Source organism: Hevea brasiliensis, chromosome 16 (genome assembly GCF_030052815.1).
Source record: "Hevea brasiliensis isolate MT/VB/25A 57/8 chromosome 16, ASM3005281v1, whole genome shotgun sequence".
In the NCBI taxonomy this organism is placed as follows: Eukaryota; Viridiplantae; Streptophyta; class Magnoliopsida; order Malpighiales; family Euphorbiaceae; genus Hevea; species Hevea brasiliensis.
The window spans coordinates 51,352,560-51,374,617 of record NC_079508.1 but is presented as its reverse complement, the minus strand read 5'-3'; the positions used below and the strand labels follow the sequence as shown (position 1 = coordinate 51,374,617).

At 35.3% G+C, this 22,058-nt stretch overlaps 3 protein-coding genes across 4 annotated transcripts; 2 read left to right on the top strand and 1 right to left on the bottom strand.

The window, feature by feature from the left end:
- The first annotated feature begins 3,900 nt into the window (after positions 1-3,900).
- On the top strand, positions 3,901-12,564 carry LOC110643819 (uncharacterized). The gene is made up of 16 exons (XM_021796318.2): positions 3,901-4,361; positions 4,787-4,999; positions 5,548-5,691; positions 5,868-6,158; positions 6,327-6,412; positions 6,961-7,042; positions 7,126-7,338; positions 7,525-7,584; positions 7,806-7,900; positions 8,048-8,373; positions 8,476-8,567; positions 8,647-8,776; positions 9,526-10,673; positions 10,747-11,048; positions 11,736-11,903; positions 12,023-12,564. The coding sequence occupies exons 1-16, from the start codon at positions 4,074-4,076 to the stop codon at positions 12,150-12,152; spliced, it is 3,768 nt and encodes a 1,255-aa protein (XP_021652010.2). The 5' UTR covers positions 3,901-4,073; the 3' UTR covers positions 12,153-12,564.
- A 2,715-nt stretch (positions 12,565-15,279) lies between these two features.
- On the top strand, positions 15,280-16,999 carry LOC110643804 (uncharacterized). Its single transcript, XM_021796300.2, has 3 exons — positions 15,280-15,779; positions 16,443-16,564; positions 16,668-16,999. The coding sequence occupies exons 1-3, from the start codon at positions 15,459-15,461 to the stop codon at positions 16,816-16,818; spliced, it is 594 nt and encodes a 197-aa protein (XP_021651992.2). The 5' UTR covers positions 15,280-15,458; the 3' UTR covers positions 16,819-16,999.
- Positions 17,000-17,320: 321 nt separating this feature from the next.
- Positions 17,321-21,749, bottom strand: LOC110643823 (UDP-galactose transporter 1). 2 transcript variants are annotated; one of them, XM_021796325.2, is made up of 6 exons: positions 21,480-21,742; positions 21,134-21,292; positions 19,244-19,493; positions 18,939-19,146; positions 18,091-18,322; positions 17,321-17,707 (listed from the first exon to the last, which is right to left on the bottom strand). In XM_021796325.2, the coding sequence occupies exons 2-6, from the start codon at positions 21,242-21,244 to the stop codon at positions 17,480-17,482; spliced, it is 1,029 nt and encodes a 342-aa protein (XP_021652017.1). In that variant the 5' UTR covers positions 21,245-21,292; positions 21,480-21,742; the 3' UTR covers positions 17,321-17,479. The 2 variants fall into 2 exon arrangements, with proteins under 2 accessions (XP_021652017.1, XP_057993752.1); XM_058137769.1 differs by having other exon boundaries at positions 21,134-21,749.
- Positions 21,750-22,058: the final 309 nt, after the last annotated feature.

Sequence of the window (22,058 nt, the reverse complement as noted above, 5' to 3'; positions counted from 1 at the left end):
TCCCAAATCTTCTTCCAAAAGGCACGTGCTTGCTGTTGAGAATGAGGATTTGGCTCTGCTTGCAATTGGTCTTTGATTGAGTGTTGAAATTGGCGGCTATAGTACCTTAATTTTACGGTGTGTTGGCCATGTCTGTCATAATGCTGCACAACTTGATCTTCTTGCCGAAAGAGACTGATTGGAATAGCTAGAATATAGTTTACTTCTTCCATTTCAAAATTAGGCCGCAACACTTTGATGTTCCAAGAAGAACAAGAATGATCAATAAGATATGAAACCCACACAATGGAACGGTCCTTCTTTAGCATTAGGAGTGTGAGGAAAAGTCTTTGGAACCCATTTATCTTCTTTGCAGATAATTGATTGTCCATTGCCTATTTGCCATCTAATCCTTTATGTCGGACTTGTCTACCCTAAATAATGCTTTGCCAACCCACAAGCTATCTTCCCTTGCTTAGCCTTCAAAAAAGGTGTGAAGAGATAATATTTCGAGAAAACAAGTAAGAAGAGAATTAGACTTAGTAAGCAATCTCCATCCCTACTTTGCTAACAAAGCCACATTGAAGCTCTCTAAATCCTTATATCCCAACCCTTCCTCAACATTAGGATTGCATAATTTTCTCCAACCTATCCAATGCATCTTTCATTCATCCTTTTGTTGCCCCACGAGAAATTAGACATCAAGCTATTTATCTCTTGGCAAAATGAAGCTAGAAAACTTGAAATAAAACATGGCATAGATAGGAATAGCAGATGCTACCACTTTTATAAAAGCTTATTTTCCCTATTTTGATAATAATTGCTCATTCCACCTTGCAATTTTGTTCATAATGCACTATTTAATCCAAGTAAAAGCTAACTTTTTTGATCTTGGAAGAGATGATGGTAAGCTAAGGAATTGATATGCCTAAAAAAGTTGCTATTCTAAGCCAGATGTCCCAAGGGGTGTGAGCACTAAAAGCCAAGGCTAATTTGTTTAAATCAACAGTTTGGCCACTTGCATCTAAATAGCACTGTGAAATATTTTTAATTTTACTCACCTTTTCCATTGATGCTTTGGAATAAATGATCAAATCATCGGCAAAAAGCAAATGAGAGATAAATGTTCCATGTCTATAAATGGAGATGCCTTGTAGAGATGTGGATTTGATCATATGAGAGAGTCGCTCTACACATAATAAAAGAGATAAGGAGATAGAGGATCTCCTTGCCTTGATCTTCTTGAAGGAATAATATAGAGGATCTCCTTGCCTCAATCCTCTTGAAGGAATAGTCCTCTATGTTCTATGTCTATCAATTTTTACTAAATAAGAGACAGTCATAATACACTCCATAATCCAACCAATCCATCTATCATGAAAGCTAAACACTCGCATAATGTGAAAGAGATAATTCCATTATACACACTCGTAAACTTTGCTAATGTCAAGCTTTAAGGCATGCCAAAATTGGATTCCCTTCTTCCTCATGTTGAGACGATGCATAATCTCATGATTAATCAAAATATTATCAGAAATTAATCACCCCTTAGTGAATGCTCTTGCTTGTCTTTAATAATATCATCTATCAAAGACTGCAATATGAAGGTTAAAATTTTAGATATAATTTTGTACATAATCATACAAAGCCTTACAGGCCGTAACTTCATTGACTGCACTTGTTTCACTTTGGAGACTAAAGTGATTTTTGTGTGATTAATGCTCCTAAGTATTCTGCCATTTTCAAAGAAATCAAAGATTGCTGAACATACATCATCTCCCACAATTCCCTAATATCTTTGAAAAAAGAGTCTTGTTTTTCCATATTCCCCAGCTAGACTGATCACAACCGCTTGTAAGGGTTCTTTAATTATCTCCTCCCTTGAGGGGTACCATTAAAATTAATTTTGATACTGCAGTCAATAGACACAAAATGACTAGAGTAATAACAGCAGTAGCTCGTGATTCCAGAAGTCATCCTCTTGAATGGAGTTACAAGCATTATCTCACTCTCAAATACCATTTGGCTCTAGAAATTTGGCTTGCAGAGAAGTTTCTCAAATAGTTAAATGCAAAGACTTTCGTAAAATAATAATTGAAGAAGATTCTTAGACAATCTTTGCATTAACAATGTCTTAACTAGGGGTGAGCAAACGGTCGGTTCGGTTTCGAACCGAACCGAACCGATAAAATAGAAAATCGAAAATAAAAAATTTTAAAAATCTAATCGAATCGAACCGATAAATATCGGTTCGGTTTGGTTTTAAACTGATCAAACCGAAATTTATAAAATTTCATATTTTTAACATTAAATCTAAGTAATAAAAACATAAAAACAAAAAAAAATTAGAAATCAAAACTCAAAAATCTTAAGGTTCGGTTCGGTTTTCTTTGATTTCGCTTCGGTTTGATTCGGTTTGATTCAATTTGGTTCGATTTTTTTATTTCCTATATATATTAATAATTTCGGTTCGGTTAGGTTTTTTTTTATTTTTTTATGAAAATAACCAAACCGAACCGATTAATCCGAAATTATCAAAATTATAAACCGAACCGAACCGATTAAATTTTAAAACTGAACCGATTGAACCGAATTAATCAGTTCGATTCGATTTTTCGGTTTAAACCGAAAACTGCACACCCCTAGTCTTAACAATTCCTTTAGAAACACAAGGAATCATTAGCGATGTTTTCTGATTGATGGAAGTCATATGTGAAGTAGTTTTTCAATATGTTAAAAGGAGTTGTAATAAGCCCGCTCATTGTTTAGCCTCTAAGGCCATTCATAATAAACCCTTTTTGTATAATCCAACGTACGTGTCAAGTTTGCTTTGTAATCACTGATAGACTTGGTCATAGGTTGGTTTCAGGCCGAAATCATCGGTTTAGTCAATTTTCACAACTTCAAACTTGTTTCAATTCGAAACGATTCTAATTCAAAATAGTTTTAGCTCATATTAGTTATGATTCAAAACCGTTCGAACCAAAATCAATCGAAGGATTCATATTATTATTATTGAATAAATGTTACATTATTTTAAATAATTTAATTTATTAATTTCTTTTTTAGAATTTATAAATATGAAAATCTTCTGCATAATATTTTTTTATTAAGAATTTTATTTTATTTTAAAAACTTTTACCTTAATTACAAATTTTTAGCATTAGAATTTTAATATTTTAGTATTAAAGCACATAAATAAAAATTTTAAAATCATCAAGATTTTATTATAACGTTGGACTCTAAAACTCATAGGTTAATAACAAATTAAATAGAAATATTATATATCACATTTTAATATTTTTTTAACTCAAAGGCATATACACACAGATGATTCAGGGACAGGACAAATTTCTGGATAAAAAAGATGGTAATTTTATCAAGATATGTTAACTTATATAATACGTTGTTCATAATCGATGTGGGATTCCGAAAGACTAACCCTCCACACGGCGGACCACATGTAAGCAACTCATGTGTGAGGGGTTAAGCCAACGCACACACCGACCTCACCCCCTCGAGCTCTTTGGTCTTTTTTACCAAAATGTATAAACATACACATAGGCTGTTCGAGGACATGACATACCCTTTCATAAAATCATAGTAATTTTACTAAAATATATTAACTTATATAAACCGTCTATATATGCTATTCATAATCGATGTGAAATACCGAAGAATCCACATTGTAATATTACTTTCATAATTAAGGTTTACATACAATAAGAATACTTATTTAATTAGAATTCTACATTTAACAATTGGTTATAAAAAATAATTTATAATTAATTTATTAGAATTCTATATTATAGATAGAGATAAAAAAAAATTACAGAAAAAAAATAATTATATTTTGCATAAATAACATATTATTCAAATTGATTGAAAAATAAGAAAATCCATTATCCATGCTTAAACCGCATCTAAACGATCCGCTTAAAGGCGGGAAAAAAATTCCCTTCCCCCCGGTACTCTCTCTCTCTCTCTCTCTACTGGCCACGTTCCCTTTGCACCCTACCTTTCTCACTCAAAAAATCCCCAATTCTTTAGGACCATAATTCCCAATACCTGTTTTACTAAATTAACATAATTCCATGGATAAATCACCCGACGGAGAAGGGCCAACGACGTTAGCTGCTGCCGCCGAAGAGATTCAGCAGCGGGGGAGCAGTAGAATTAGCCGCCGGCTGGTGCAGTCCACGCTGTTTCCCCATAAATCTCCAGTAATCGAATCCAAAGATGATCAAAAGGACGATAAAGAATGCAATGGTGAGGTTAAGGACGGTGATGACGAGCAGTGCTGTGGGAGTCAAGGCAAGAAGAAAAGAACGCGAAAGCGGAAAGAATCTCCCCAAACTAAAACTCCTAAAGTTTCTAGAAGGGTAAAATTACTTTGGCTATTTTGCAGATGATACTCAAATTGTGGATGTTTGATTGACTAGTGCGGGAATAATTGCAATGCTAGTGGCATGCTGTAGTGAAATAGAGCATTTTTTTTTTTATTCTATTGTAAACTGAGAAGTTTTAAAGTTCTGGGAAACTAGGTAAAATTAGTAGAAAAAAGTTATCTTAATTAGTTTGGCTCAATTTTTTTTTATTTTAATGCATGGTGTATTACACAATTGGCGATGCAGGGAAGCCGACTCTCGTTTATTTTTTGAGCTTGTTTTATGCTAAATTTAGCAAATAAGAGAACTGGTCTCTATCTCAGTTTTTAGCATACCTTGCTAGGGTTTCCTCTCTCTGTGGGGGAAAAAAAATAAAATCTTTGACATTGGGTGCTTTGTTTATCTGATTTATGGAACAGGCAAAGAAGGTATCATCTGCAGAAGCAACGCCTGAAAAGGATACTACATCTAAAAAGCCAAAGGGTTCATCTATAAATAGCGTGGGTAGAAAGAATGCCACACCTAAAAAGAATGGGACAAGTAATGGGAAAAATGCTGATCATTTGATAGAGAACAGGGATGCATTGCTACAAATCCCTAATCTTAGGTTAGAGGCAAAAATGATGGCTGAGGTTAGCGAATTTGCTTTTGTAAAGAATCTGCTACTTGCATATTTGAATTGTTGTTAGTTTTAATTCTTCTTTCCTGAACATTTGTCATGCATGTACCACTTATATATTTGTCAATGAGCTTTAGCTTAGTGGTACTTCATTCATTTTTAGAGGTATTAGGTCTCAAGGTCTGAGTTAATTGTACCAAAAAAAAAAAATCTACCTGGCCTGCTTGTGGAATTTCAACAACAGCAATTAAGTCTTAGTCCCAAACTATTTGCTATCGGTTATATGGATCATTTTTCACCATTCAACTATGTTTTAATCCAATTCCGCATCAATATCCAAAAATTATAAATCTTTTGATATTACTTCCCTCCACCTCATTTTAGAGCTTCCCTTTTCCCTTCTCACTCTTCCATATTGAGGCATTCAATGCTTTTGGAATTTCGGTTGCAAGTCATTAAGACTTTAAGTTAATTTGTTTCCATAACATTTAATAAGATTTGTTACATTTAATAAGATTTGTTCTGTAGCATCATTCATCTTTATTTTAATATTTTTATCAGGAAAATTCAAGAGTGTTTGGTGGAAAACAAATGCACCCTTTTTTCTTGTCTCAGAACGTGGGTAAGATAGGTCACAAGACAGCTATAGAAAGAAAACCTAGAAGCATTTCAATTGGTCCCATTCATGTATTTGAAAGAGATCAGGTATGCATCATCATTTCAATTTTAAAATGTTAAAGTGTTCCCAACAATGATTGTAGCTCTGCCTCTGCATTGGTGAGAGATCAATATAAAGTCACTCCCAAATCAGTAATGTTCGACGTTACTGATTTATATTCACTTTTAACTCACATATGGTGAAATTAACTCCTGCCATGTAGGATGATGCTGAGCCTCTTGATTGGAGAGATTGGAAATTTTGTGAGAAATTATTTGCCAATAGCAGTTTTACTCCAGAAAGCTCGTTCTCATCAATTTTTGAATGCACTGTCAAGTCATTATCCTTTGATGAGTTTCCAAGTGTTTTGCATCCCATTGTTTTGCCTTTTCAAGATAATACACCGTTGGTTGAATGTCTTCCTCAGCAAGAACTTTTGTATGAAGCATCAGCAACAGCCATGTCATCTGGGCCACAGGTGGAATGCTATCAGCTCATTAAGGATGCTGAAACAGTATGTATACAACGCTTAGACCTAATGATTTGGTTCTTTTTCCTTGCCACTTCCACTTTCACTGTTTCTTTTTTTAATTTTTTAAGAAATTATACTATTATTTGGATTGTTATTGTGAAACACCACATTGCACGTTGCGATTTTTGAGATTATAAATGCCTTTGGCAGGACTATCAGGTTGATGAAGTTGGTCTGCTTTCTGGTTGTGTAAGAAAATCAGATGCTGACCAGCAAAGCAAAATTCAGCAAGAAAGGTGGGGTTTTGTTTTGTGTTGAACTTCATTGGCAACCATAAATGTTCTTATGCTCCTAGTCATTTCACATGAATGTTTTGTGTGTGAATTTTTTACTACATAACTGATGCTTATGGTATGTTGGGTCATAATCGACATGCATACTGCTTTTGTAATATAATCCTTGTATCACTTCATCATAATTGATGAAACGGTGCTTGTTTGCTGTAAATCAAAATTCGTATGCTAGAACTTTTCAAGGTTTGATTTTGACTCCCACGCTTATTACCTTATATTGCATTCACTTAGGCTTTATCAGTATGAGAACATAGGTTTTAAAAAGAGAAATGGTTCTCCAGCAGTGCCTCAGGTTTAAGTAGAATATGGTAGCCTTATTCTGTTAAATAATCTTATAACAAAGCAGTGCCGAGCTTGTTGCATAGATTTTTTCTTTCATGCACAATCTCTTGCTGCTTATTTTATCGCAGCCTATCTGTGTGTCTTTTGCTACAACCATTGGTGTTTTATATAGCTAATACATCTAAATAAAAAATATGGGTGCGTTGTAGGATGTCATCTCACCTTGGTTGTGCCAATCAGCCTGATAACAGATTGTGGACAAATAAGTACCAGCCCAAAAAGGCCATGGAGGTCAGATGATTGTCATAAATATCATTTGTCTCTGACATGATCTTTTCCTTCCTGTGATACTATGTCCCAAAATTTTCCTGCAGATATGTGGTAATGATGATTCAGTGAAATTTTTGAATGAATGGCTTTGCACTTGGCATCAAAGAAGTCATGAAACCAGCAAAGCATCCTCTGTTGCTGATGAATGTTATATGCACGATCCTGATTATAAATGTTCCCAAAATGATTCTGATTCTGAAAACATTAGTGAGGAGGCCAGCTTTAAGAATGTTCTCTTAATTACTGGACTAGTCGGGGTACCAATAACTATCCTTATTTACTGCATTATGTGTTTGCTGTCCCTTTTTGTCTGAGTTCACATCAAGATCCATTGCTATTGTTATTTATCATACTGTTATAGTTTTACATAAGTGGTGTTTATTTTTAGTTCTGCAATATCTGGTTGATAATAGCAGTCAAAATGCATTTCTCTCTTACTACAGAGTGGGAAGTCTGCAGCTATCTATGCTTGCGCTAAGGAACAAGGGTTCAGAGTTCTGGAGGTGCTACTTAAATTTATAAGTTGATCAACTATATTTTACAGTTTTCTAGTACATCATTTGTGTTTTCTGGTTGCTACTTAGTTGGTTCCCAGTAAATTTCACCCAGATAATTTTTAACTGTTATGTTTATGCACTTATCTTTTTGTTTTAGAGTTATAGGGCATAATGCTGTCGTGATGGCTAACAAAAAACTAAATGTATCACCATTTTGTCCTACCCAGGTCAATACCTCGGAGTGTCGAAATGGAGCTGCTGTGAAGGAAAGATTTGGTGTGTTAGATTCGCAATCCACTTTGGACTCACAACTCCTTCAATGGTTTGTTAATTTATATTCTTTTTCAGCAGCAATGTATGGAATTTCATCTTTTGTTTTCTTGCTCATGGTTATGTAACCTGTAAAACTTATAAACTAAACAAGCATTTAGAATATATTCATCTAAGATATATGGAGCATTTCTTCCAGGTCACAGGAGAGTACTTTAGAATTTCAGATCATGGACATTATAAAGCCCCCTGCAGCCCATCCCAATGGTAAAATGGTGCAAGAGATTGACAGCGAAGTGATTGAAGTGATATCCATAGCAGATGAGGATATTTCTCATGAAGCTACTGAAACATTTGAGAAGGTTGTTTACAAGGACAGTTCAGTTGCCTGTGGTCAAGGTCAACTTAAACCCTTGATTCTGTTTGAGGACGTGGATGTTATCTTTTCTGAAGATCGTGGTTTTATCAGTGCAATACAACAAATTTCTGGCAAAGTAAAGTGGCCTGTGATACTGACTACAAATAGTAAGAGGGTTTACTGGTTAAATTGTTTCACTGTCACTTGACATTTTGTATGCTCTGGCATATCTTATTCTCGTTGCTAACTGTCATTGTGCTAACTACCAGGTGACAAACCTGTTCTTCCTGACAATTTGGATAGGCTAGAATTGTGTTTTAAAAGGCCATTAGAGAAGGAGCTTTTTCAGCATCTGTACATGGTATGGGCTTCCAGTTCATTTTGCTTTTTCATTAATAGTTGTTGTGTTGCCTTAAATTAATTTTTTCATTGTTTGCAAGGTTTGTTCTGCAGAGAAGGCTAATGTTCAACCTCATCTAGTAGAGCAATTAATTGAATTTTGTCAGAGAGATATGAGGAAAATCATTATGCATCTACAGTTCTGGTGTCAGGGTGAACAATTCAGAAAAGGTTAAATCCTGCTCTCCTTCCATGTGCTATAAGTGCTTGTTATAGATACTGTTGATGTTGTTGGATCCACGGATCTTATGATGTCCAGTAAATTATTCTCTTAACAGCGACATCTAAAACTTGTATAAAGTTTAAAGGGGAAAAAGACCTAACTGCATTATCCATTTCTCTTGAAAGTTTTACAAGCCAGTTTACAATCATGCAAATAATTTTGAGCAAAAGCCAATCATTTTATTTGGTTGGGAAGTTGCAAATCTTGATAAGGACTACAATTATGAATGCACTTGGTTGGCAAATTCACTCAGCCAATCATTGATTGTCAAAAGATTATCTTTCTAATATGCAGAATATGGTGAGAAACAGGAAATGGGAGCAAGTTGTTCCCAGCAGAGTAAGGTTATTTAAATCAGAAACTTTATTTCAAGGAGTCTGATTAAATTTCTAAGGAAATTGTAGAAGCCATGGAGAAATGAAGCTATTTCCATCCCATGATGCAGCATCTGATTGGAATGTGTTTATGTAAATTTCCAAAATTAACCGTTTCTTATGTATAAAATAAATTTTGTGACATACATTCTTTTATTCTGAAGTTTGATTTGTGCCTTTTGAGTCCCTCCTCAGAAATGTACAAATCAAAGGAACCATAAATTGAAGCATACAATTTGCATGCATAAATAGCTTGTTCAATACTGTGTCTTGTATCAGATCAAGAGAAAGGCTTTCCAAAATCATTTTCTTTTACTGCACAGGTAATGAAGTAAGGAGACTTTTCAGTCCAATGCCATTTGATCTTGAAGATGGCTATCAAATATTGCCAAAGATGATCCCCTGGGATTTTCCTTCTCAGCTGTCTGAGGTAGTTGAGAAGGAGATCACCATGTCATTATGCATGATGGAAGAAAATGGTATCTTCACAGAAGTCATTGAAGATAAATTTGATGATAAAGATGTGCAGAACAATTTGGAGAAGCATATTTATGAAATAGACAGTATTGAGGCCAAGAAGAAAGTAATGCTAAGCAAGAATTGCTTTGATCATGATTGCATTGACTTCATTGCTTCTTTCAATCCAGCATGTGGTTTTTTTGATTCCTCAAACAGCACAGTTCCATTCTCTCAGAAAAGCCATAAGAGAAAACTTGTGGTGATGTCTTCTGATTCTGAAGATGACAGATTGCCAACAAGTCCTGACAAGGATATTATCAACGAATTTTCCCTTGAAAAAGGCGAATTTGCTTCCCATCATCCAAGCATGCAAAAAGGCTTCAGCCCATCAACTGAGCTGCAACTTTTTTCTGAAACAGCAGTTCACTTGAATGTAAAAGACACGTGCATATCAGTTGATATGTCATGTGTGCCAGAATCATCATATGTTCCCGAAACTGAAATTGATGATGGAACAAAAATATTTTTTGGTAGGTTGTCTTGTGACCAAGTGGGCCAGGCAGAAGTTTTAGAAGAAGCTTCAGTGAGCAACGAATTCAGACAAAGCATATTGCCAGTTGATGCTAACAATTTTGATGAATCTATGCCCAAATTGTATAAAGATTCTGACTTGTTATCAGGTACTTGTGATGCGATTGCAGTATCATCTCATGAGGAGGTGGAAGATTCTCAAAATGATCTCATGGAATCCATCGCAAGGGAACATCAGCTGATGGATGAGTGTAGCTGTATAGATTTCAGTAGGAAATTCAAGCAGCATGAGGAGGGTAGGTCCTCTGCTGTAATTGATACAGTACGAGAGTCATGGAGAAAACTTCGTGATCGTCATGCAGATCTGAGACATTTAGTAGCTGCAGAACACAAATATTCTCCTGGAATCATTAGACTTGCTTGTGGGATGAGCAATCTAATTTCAGAAGCTGAACTATTGCATACTAAGTGCCAATCACTGGTAAATATTAACTTTACTATTTAACTGTTTATGCATTTCTACATTTTTAGTCCATATTATTCTATTTTTGCAGGATTCTTTTGGATTGCCAATGGTTTTTTCTGAGGAATCAGAAGCATCCAGCTGGTGTAATGAGCAGTTGCAGATGGCATCAACAATTCTGCAGCATGGATTTTGCTTATATGCCAAAGACATTGTTGCTGCAGGGTTAAACATGGGCCACAAAAGTAGTGGGGATTTGATCTGGGAGATGCTGTCTACCGCTACCAAGATGAAAGTCAGTAGTTCACTTGGACAAAATATTAATACTAAGACGTTAAATGTTGGGCTGGGTGCGGAGATGGCCTTGCCAGAGAATGGTCCGGTGACAAATAGGTACAAGGATTATCCTCTTTTTTCTAGTCATGCAAATGGTCAATGTGGATCACTTCTAGATTAGAAATACTTAATGGTCAAGACACACTGCCATGTGATGAATGTTAAAAGTTTTCCCACTTCTATGCGATAAATTTTCATTTCTTTTTCCTTTTTCTTTTCTCCTGAGGTGGAGACTTTGCTGGTATTACTCGCATAATAGATTGTGCAACTCATTGTGGCTGCAAGTTAGTAACAACTTGTATAAATATGCATCATAAAGTATTTCTTATTATGTCTATAGATGGGGGTTCAAGAATTAATTACGTCCATCATGCCTTCTGCATGTGAAACCAAAATGTTTCATGCTTAGCTGTTGTCAATTGGTTAATAAATGTTCCCCTACCAAGTGATATTTTGAAGCAAAAAAGTTTTGGTTTTAAATGGAGCGTCAGTCTTTCTGTTTGGATTTGCTGTAGTTTTTGAGAAAAGCCTATTTAAAATATTTTTATCAAATGCAATTTGGACACATAAACTCACAGATTAGAAGCCATTTCTAACTGCCTTCGGAAAAAACATCTAGAATGATGCAATTTTGAATAACGGTTTTAAAAGCAGTTCCTAATTGGCCTTTGACCTTCCAAACTTTTATGGCACATCTAAATTCACATAACCATTCTGAGTTTTTTCTTGGTTGTATGCTTGCAGTGAGCAGAAGTTGCATTATACCAATATAATCCAGTCAGTAGTTCCTTCACGAGCATATATGACGATAAAAGGTGATGCATTTTATGAATATCTTTCGTCTCTGGGGCACATTTCAAGATCAGAATCTTCTCGTTTATCTGAAGGTGACGGCAAGAATAAAAGACGGAGGTAAGTACTTGGTGAAGTACAATGTTACATGCAGTGCTTGAATTACTGTAACATGCAACCTTGTAGATTTACTTGGTAAATTTCTCCCAGTTAATTGAGAAGCAACATTTCTTTTGCAGGGGACGAGCTGCTAGGAATTACTTGAGTACTGGCTCACTAATGCTGTCTCCTGAAGAAATTTCATTGCTGGGTCAATCTAATATGTATGGGAAGATTTCATACCAGTCATTAGACACCAATATTAGATAGAAGGATATGATCTTCTCATGAAAGAAAACTGACAGAATAAACAAAATGTAACATATTTGCTAACTTAAATTTTAGTCATAGGCTTGTAGGAATTGGAGGTCTAGTTTCTTAGCGAGTATTGCAGACAGGAGTGATAGCTAGAGTGGGTCCTTTTCATTTGTGTTGCTGGACATGGTCCAATATTTTTGTGATGCCAAAACTAAAGCACCTTGAAGCAAAACATAGATCATAGTTGTAGGTATCTGGAATTCATGATTTCATCCCCTAGAGTCATTGTATAGTTGATGGTGATTGCTTGGTGGTATTTAAATAAGGGGCATGTAATTGGAAAATATTTAGTGTAGAAGAACGTTGTTGGAAATGCTAATGATGCCTCTCCAAGGATAATGGATTTTCATATTCTATTTTTGTAGCCTATTTTATGAATTTGTTACAATTCTGGCTTCTCGAAATGGACTATTTCTAGTGATCTTAAAAATATCGATTGAAATTACGCTGCAAACAAATCCGAAACAATGTTGTTGAATATTCTTAATTTTGAAAAAGAAAAGGATAGAAAAAGCAAGTCTTTTTTCAAGAGAATAAACCAGGCCAGAGGAGATTTTTCATAAAGAATTCACCACTAGCTAGGTAGCCAACTTTCAAACAGCTATTGGTTGGGTTATAGATTCCTTTATCATTTGAGGCTAAAACGCTACCATAGGAAGAGCCATTATGGGTAAGGTTAAATCCCTATCCTAGCATATGGTCTCTAGTTCTAAAGAGAGAACGTCTCTCTCGTTTGGAAGTTTAGAGAATTTTTTTTTTTTTTTTTTCCTTTTTTCATTCGTTCAGTGACTTACCTTAAGGGATGGCTCATTCCCTACCCTCATGAGTGGGCTCTCCGTTCCCACTTTCAAACGGGCTGTAAATAGGTTGTTGGCTATGTGTGTAGATCTCTAGGTTTTTTTTGGAAAAGGTTTGTGTTGAAGATCTGCTGTGTCTGTTGTTTAATTGAGCTTGGGGAAAGTGGATATGCTTTCTGAGTTAGTTCCATAAGAGAGGGCTTCGACATAGTTGCATGAACTGATTTCCACGATCGCCGACCCTCGAAAGCTATAAGAGACTGATATGTCTACAAGTCCTGCCTTCCATCTCTTCTTGTAGGTCACTGATGGTGCTGAGTTCTCATGGGCCTTCTTACTATTTGGAAGGATGGTTGTCAGAAGGCACACCGAGCTTTCTTGAGTTCATGTGGTGTTTCTATCTTCTGTAAAAGCGTAACCTTTCATCCTCTAGACAGCGTACGATGCAAAGCATTGTTTTGTAAGTCTTGGTTTGGTGGCTGGGGTTTTCAATTATGGACTTTGGGCTTGATTTTGTATTGGGTTACTTGGTTGTGAACCTCAATGTATTGATTTCTCTATCGGTGGATGTGGGCTTGATCTGTTGTAATGTTTGGCCCTGAGCCCTATATTACTTAACTATTAATGAATTCCTATCTTTTCAAGAGAGAGAGAGAGAGAGAGAGAGAGAGAGAAACAATTACTATCCTTCTTGCTCTTCGTTCATCAAAATGAACTTTTGGGAACACAGTGTGTATTTGGGAAAGATTTGGCCCAAATATAATATAGCAGAAAAGAATTAGATTACGTAAAAAAAAGTACATGATTCCACTATTCACGAGATGCAAAGAAAGCTGGTGCTGAATGCTAATTTGTTTCCATTACATCTCATCATTCAACACAAAACAAATTTCAAAATACTATTCTTCTGTTTAGTCTCTTGTGATTTCATTCTTACAAGTTATGCACAAATTCCTTAGAACTCTTTCAATTTATTTGCATGGGGATGCCTTGCTGCAGTAGATTTTGGCCCCGTGAAAGCCTTTTCAAATCAACTAATCAACCATTCACAATCCAAAACAGTTGCATACTAATCATCAAAAGGACACAACACACAGCTCAACTGAGAAATAACATATATGCTTTACCGATTCATTCACCCTTTTCAAATTTTAGTTGAAATATGGGTATATGGGTAATTTACAAGGAAGAGTGTAGGAATGAGGAATCAGCGAGTAAAGCGGGTGCAATAATTTGGAAGTAGGGCCTTCTGACATTTCCTTTTTATTTTGGTAATTTCATCCAATAAAAAAAAAAATTCCCTTCTTCAAAAATTGCCGTTCTTGAAATTTTGTAGTAATTGTATTCATTGATGCTATTTGCAATTTGATGGTTCAGCTAATTAATGCATTTTATTAGTCTCTCTTTGTTACTACCATTCATGTCCTAATATTAGCAACCTAAAATAAAAGTAATGGTTGCTAGTGCTGTCCCTCACCTGTGCTGTTCACTCATTTGACTCAAATCGACAACCCAAACTAAATTAATACATCAATTTTTCAACTATTGAATTCAGTTTAATTAACAATGGGGCGTAATAATCTAAGTAGTTAATTTGATGAGCTTATTTTATTTTATTCTGATTTCGACTCTCTTTATATTAATATTAATGATTAAATATTATTTTAACTTAAATTTGATGATAAATCACTTCTTATCAAGTTGATTTTAGTTAAATTAAAAATTTAAATTTGTGGCCTCAAAATCTCGAAAACAAGGAGTTTTTGATTTTTTAATTCAAAACAAAAAATTCAATTCAATTTTATTTTACATAGAGCTGTGCACACCCAAGAAAACATATTGTAGACGATGAATAAAATATTGAAGAAGGATTTTTTTTTGTTTTTAAATTGTACATAAGATTTTGACATATTGTAGTACAAAGACTCCTTTCTTTCATCCTCATAATTCATAAAATGACTATAAATTGTTCTCTCTCTCTTTCTCTCTCCTCGATATGATGCCACACTTAACCAGGGATTCCCGTGACTTTAACCTGCACATGAGATGAAAATTATGGCTTCACATTATCACTATCCCACGAGGTAGCCCTCAGCCCCTATGCCTATCACTCTTCACCTGTCTCTCTCACATTTTTATTTTATGTACATCTCTCTCTCTCTCTCTCTCTCTCTCTCTCTCTCTCTCTCTCTCTCTCTCTCTATATATATATATATATATATATATATATATATATATATATATATATATATGTGTGTGTGTGTGTGTGGATGTACAATAATATATTTCTATTCTTGTCCATTTTTCCTATTGTACTGTTACTTGCTCTGGCTGCTTTCTCTGTATAAAGACACATTAGTGAAAGAAAATGCCAAGCTCAGGCTCATTCTTGAGGTAGCTAAGTGGCAGAGAAGCTTGGAGATCAACATCCAGGAGGTCGGGTTGTAATAACCAAAACAACATGCATAGCATTGCTGAAGGCGGTTTTAACTGGGGTTGCGAGACGAGTATTAAGGAAATGGAGGGCCTTAACATGTATGATGGTGACAATGGTGGGTTGGGTATGAAAAAGAGAGTGATGGTGGTTGTGGATCACAATTCTCACTCCAGGCATGCAATGATGTGGGCTTTCACTCATGCGGCTAACAATGGTGATTTGCTTACTCTGCTTCACATTATCCCTCCTGTCCACAAGGGTAGTGAAAGGGCTTCTGGCTCTGATTCTTTTTCTCCTTATCTTACTAATTCTCTTGGCTCTCTTTGCAAGGCTTGTAAACCTCAGGTATATATGCTTTCTTTATTATGTTCTATTGAGGTTTACGGCTTTCTTTAATTTTCTCTTTCTATTTCTAGTCAGTCTTGGGTTCTATAGATCAAGAAACAGAGAGCTACCACAGTCCACAGATGGATCCTGATCCATCTTCTGCATTACATTGATTTTTCTTTTTTCTTTTTTTAATATATATTATGGATCACATGGCTCTGACACTGTATTTTCTCGCAGTTTTGTTTGCTAGATCCTGCTTAGTTTTCCTCACTTTTCCTCTTTCCCTGCGAGGGCTTTCTGTGAGAGGGAATTTTCACTCGTTTGAGTTTACTTTTCCTTTTTAACCATTTCTTTTTATATGTAAGGTTATTTTCTGTCATTCTTGGTTCAAGTTTCCTTTTTCTTTCAAGTATTTCTTTTTTCACCTTTGAACTTTTATTCATTTCCGTTCTGCAATGGGGGAGAAGGGGGACAATTTTCAGCACCTCATTAGTTTGTCTTTTCATTTTTCACTTCTGGTTTCCAAAATACAGATAGGCATGGTGGGGGTGGGAGATTTTCAGATACTTTCAACTTTTTTGTCTCTATATATCTGTTTACTGTTGTTAACATTATATCTGAGAAACATGTCAAAGATTTGTCACTTCATTTGATGAATCTAATGGTTTTACTATTCAGGTGGAAGTAGAAGCACTGGTAGTCCAAGGGCCAAGGCTGGCCACAGTGATGAACCAAGTGAAGAAGCTGGATGTTTCTGTCCTAGTAGTAGGCCAGAAAAAACCCTCTCCCCTTATCAATTGGTGGGCCCAAAACTCCTAATCTATGCATCCCATATCAACCTTTTGATCTCTCACTGCTCTGATATTGATAATGGTGAGTTTTTTTCCTCTTGTTTTTCTGCAGCCTATGTGGAACGAGCAGCAGTGAGGAGTTCGTGGAGCAGTGTATCAACAATGTAGATTGCCTGACTGTTGGAGTAAGCAAGCAAAGCAAAAGTGTGGGTGGGTACCTTATCAGCACCAGATGGAAGAAGAACTTCTGGCTCTTGGCTTAGTTAAAAATAACTTAAGTTAGATTATCTGACTCTCTGTAAAATGTGAACTTGCTAAGTGCTAACTAGATCGTCCTTTGTACCAATGAAATATCATGAGAAGCTCTCTCCTCTGAGTGTCATAACCGATTGTAACTAAGCATTATAAATATGGTTAATGTGAATGCATTCTTGCATTAGTTTATCTGGTCCCAATAACATTTCTTTGGCCTTTTCTTTTGGGTTGTGAAAATGAACCGCAACATGTGATTAGAGAAGCTCAATACAAAATCTTGGCTAACTTCACACCTTGATTGTAATCAATTAGCAAAATTTTTACAAGAAGAGATTATTTTGGAAAAAGAAAAAAATAGGTTATGAAGCATGCATCTTTTAGTCGGAAGCTGCTGCAATAACGTGTAACTTTTTCTGAGCTGAGGTCACAAGCGTGCAACCTTGAATCATGAAAGCCTCGCAGGTTACAAGGACTTGTAAAATTATGAAAATAATTGAGAAATATTTGAAATTGAGACAAATGGTATTTCTATTTCTAATCAATAATATATTAAAAATTTATGATGGATGTGCACACAACAAAGTGAAGTCAAGTTTTTCCAATTTCCCCCCTTTTATATTTGTATTTCCCCCATGCCAACAGCTAAGAACCTCATACAAGATCTCGTTATTAGACTTTATCATCTAATTTCTCATTTACAAGGGGAAGCAATTCCATCCGATTCCTCGGAGTCCGGGGTGTTCTCGGTGTTCCTGGTGGTGGTGGCTGTTGGGAGAGCATGTGCCTTACATACCCGTAGAATGTACATCCCACAAGTGTGATACCACATCCAACAGCATTCAAAGCTGAAATTGGATTCCGGAAAATCAACCATGAAACCATGACAGCAACTGCAACCTGTACAGAATCGACACAGAACTATGAAACGTACTGACAATAACATAATTGGTTATTGTGTCATAAACATAATTGGCTTGTGCGTTATAATATACAGCTCTACTTTAGAAAACATGTTTTAGTAGAAAAAACAGAAGCAGTGTGAAAAGCAAAACTGTTAGTACAAAAGCAAAAGATATTGCAGAAAACTAATACATGTAACCTCTAGGAGCTGATGTTTAACAAAACATACAAATAAAGAAGATATGAAAAGTACATAAGGCCCGTTCTTAGGACCACATTAAAAATTTAAAAGCTATTTAATGCAGTACGTTTAAATCTTGAAAATGTTCATGTAAGATAGAATTGACCATAGACATTCAAATTTTCTTAATTGATCTAACCTTGAGGTTTCCAGCAACATTGAATGTGACTGCAGTTGTGGAATGAATCACATAGAAGATGGAGAAGTTAAGAAAGAAGGCCAGCACTCCAGAGCTGAAAATGATGATAACGGAAGACCAGACAGATTGGTGAGTATAAAACCAATCTAAAACCCCATTGCCTTCAAGTAGCATTGCTGGTACTCCCAGGATCATGGTTGCAAATGGCGCCATGTAGTACACTGTGTTAATGCTAAAATGTACAACCACAAAAGTCATGAAAAGAAAAAGAAATCAGATTGATTCATGTGGCAATAAATCTGGTTGAAGAGTTCAACATGCTCGTCCTAGCACCCCCTCAACCCAAGAAAACAAAAAGAATAAAAAAAAAGCAGCACACGCACAAACTCATACACTAGTAAATGAGAGTTTTCAAAAATTTCATCTTTACTCCATTGACTTAATATGATTGGCTTTAACAAAGACAAAAAAGAGGCCTATCATTTTTCATCAATAAGCCTTATTGTCCAAAAAAAATCCCAGAATGTTTTCCTAAGTTTGCTCTTGAAGCACCCAAATCTAATCCATTAAGTCTCAGAGACTTCAATTCTATTTTCCAGTTCCATGACTTCTCATTTGCGACTCCAAAGCAACTCCACAAAAAGAAAAGTTTCCATAATGGTTCTGAATAGTTCAACAATAAGCGAACACAACACATACTATTTAGGGTCATTCCATTGCATTTACAGATAGTTTACTATGTATGGTTATATTTCATATATTCATCATCAGAGCAGCATTGAATGATTTTAATACAAAGAACTAATTACAGAAGATAAATTATATTGTAACAATGACGACAACACTACCTGTCAAATTTGTATCCATGCAGCAGAGATTCGGCAAGGATCGTCTTTGTTGAAGTGGCCAAACATCCAAATAAGGCAGCACAAAATCCAAACATGTTAAAGCTAAGCTCAGTGACAGAAGTGAGGAGTATTCCTCCAACGATAGGTACTAAAGAAGCCCAAATTCTCCAATCAAAGTATTTTCTCCAAACCAACCACTGCAAAACAACTGTCCCAATCCATAGAGGTTGATATGACAACAAGAATACAGTGGAAAGAAGCGGGAAATAAATGTAATAGCTTATCTGATGATTTCTGAGTCTGACCTGTGGTTGCAGGAGTAAACGACTTGATTGTTTGCATAAATGAAACTGGAATGTAACGTAAGCTCACATTCCCCAAAACTATGTTGATACAGAATACAAATGACATAGGAAATATCCTTCGCCAGCGATCTTCAGGGTCAACCACTATTAGTGGTTTGAGCTTCAGCACCCTGATCACAATATATGCTCCAATGGATGAGCATATGAAGTGAACACAAGATACTGAGAGTGGAAACTTGAAATCCAATTTCTGTAGAAAGAAACCATATCAAATTTATGGAACTCAGATAATGCCCATAAATATCAAGCAAGCTAGTTCTCAAGAATAAACAAACTTTCAGGCAAACTAGCCAACAAGTTAACAACCACTCTTCACCTCCAACAACAGTAGACCAAGATAACTGTGACCCATATCCTTGTCAACAGTCACTTTCTAACTAAGAAAATAAAAATTAATTGCTTGATCATAGGTTAACTGGATTCTTTTCAAGGAAGGAAAATGAAATTAGCCAAAGACCAAATAATGCAATAATCAGATTCACAAAAATAAAATAAAATAAAATAAAATAATAATTGACAATGAAACATCAAGTATGATACAACCAGGCAACCAGCAACACAAAACTAAGATTGATGTCATTTTACAACTCAACAGTTAGCATTTTAAAACCCATTATCCTGCCAACCCATTATCCTGCCAACCCAAACCCACATCTACCTTAAAAGCCCTTCAAAATTAGATCCCATAACCAATTTGGAAGAGCAGAATGTCAAGTAAATATAAAGAAGACAAGATTGTCAATGTACCCAAAATTTTCAATGTGCAATTTCCCGATGTATTAAAAAAACAAAAGCAATGGAAACAGACAAGGAATTCGGATCTAGGATATAGCCATCTAAAATATTTATCTCCCTTCAGTGTTAATATCACAACTTGCTCCTCTCCCACCAACTCACTAGATACCCCAAAGGGTAAAATAAAGCCAATAAGAAAAAGAACATAAGTGGATTCCACTCTTTCCTCCTCTTATCAACATGTACCACCCAGATGAATTCATTTCATATAAATTGGCAGCAAAAGTTATAATCTTCCTTGTACCAGTATTAACCAAGTTTCTTAGCATTGTGCATGTTCCTAGATCTGTTTTTAGTTACCTAAATAGAATGGAAGATTGCAGCCAATCATGACAAGAAGCAAAGAAAATGACAGCCTTGCTGTTAGTCATTCTGGATATAATGATGCAAAATTCTTCTGCAAGAGGAAGCCGCTTGCCAAAGATGCAAAAAGCTTTGGAGAGCCGAAATAATTTAAAATAAAGAGTGTGACAAACTGATGACCAGCTCAACTACAACCACCACATCTGGCAGTTTGTCTGCTTATAATATTCCAAAATGTCAAGCCTGTATGGCAAACATTAATGTCCATTCCATTTACATCTTCTATAAATTATTTAGCTCAGTTGATATGCACATGGCAATTGGAATCCTTAAATCTACAAATAGCTGAGACGTCCAAACTAAAAATATAAGCGAAAGAAATAAATATCTCCAGAAATCAACAAAATCGGATTAATTAAAAACAGAAAATTCAGAATAAACAAAGCATGGAAAACAATTCCAGATTCAAGGATCGATGCACACCAGAAAAATGAACATTCAAATTAAGGTACACACCAAACAAGAGCACTACAAGATCAGAATTACTGAATAATTCAGGATACCCATCAAACGAGATCGATAATTCATCACTATAACAAAATTAAGCTAATACTCAAACAAAATCTGAAAAAATCAACAGCAGCACAAAAATAAACCGAACCCATCATGCGAAGTCGATATAAATGACAGAAAATGGAGCTTTTTCAACAATCAAAGAAGCAGAAAACAGACCTGGAAGATCCACTTGTTCATGATAATAACAGTAACATTGAATCCCCACCACTGAAGAATTGCGAGCAGAGATCTGAACACGGTCCACTGACACAAAACACTCTCCTCCATCTATCTACAATTCTCTGTTTCTCTCTCTCTTTTCCCTCTTAAAATCACCTAAAAAAGGAAGAACAGATGAAAAAACCCTGTAATTCACCTCAATTTCACTCTCTTTCCTTTTAAGCACCCAATTCAAAACGAGCAAGTAGATAAAGAAACTCAAGAGCAAACTGGGTCTACAGAGAGAGAGAGAAGGAAGGAAACCATAAATAAAAAGAAAGGAAAACAATTAAAATTACGGAACCCCTAATGATAATAAGAATGTGAGGGAGGGCGTAACGGAGCAGGCAGCTCTTCTTCCATGTGATTTGCCCCTCTCTTCCTGTTTGTGCTGTTTTTGTATTCAATTTGAAACGTCTCTCTCCCTGTTTCTCTTACTTATGGATGGTGCCATGCCCATGGCAATTTCTGAATCTAATGCAAATTAATCCTAAATTTTCTACCTTTTTGCTTTTTGGTAAATCCCCATTTCTCTGCTCTTTTTAAAACAGCCCCAAGCATTATGGGATTCTGAGTGAGTGGATACCTAATATGCAGTTGGGATATTTCCAATTGAGTCCTGTATTTTGCTATATATTATATTTTAATTTTTAAATTTTAAAAATTAATTATTTAATTTTTAAATTTTTTTTATATTATATTTTAATCCTTATTTTAAAAAAATTATTTCTTTTTTAATTTTACACTGTATCACATTTTAATCTATATGATTTAAATATATAAAACAAATTAATCCTTCTATAAACAAATAAAATTATTATAAACATTAAAATTATAGAGATTAAAATATTCTATAGATTAAAATTTAAGAATTAAAATATAA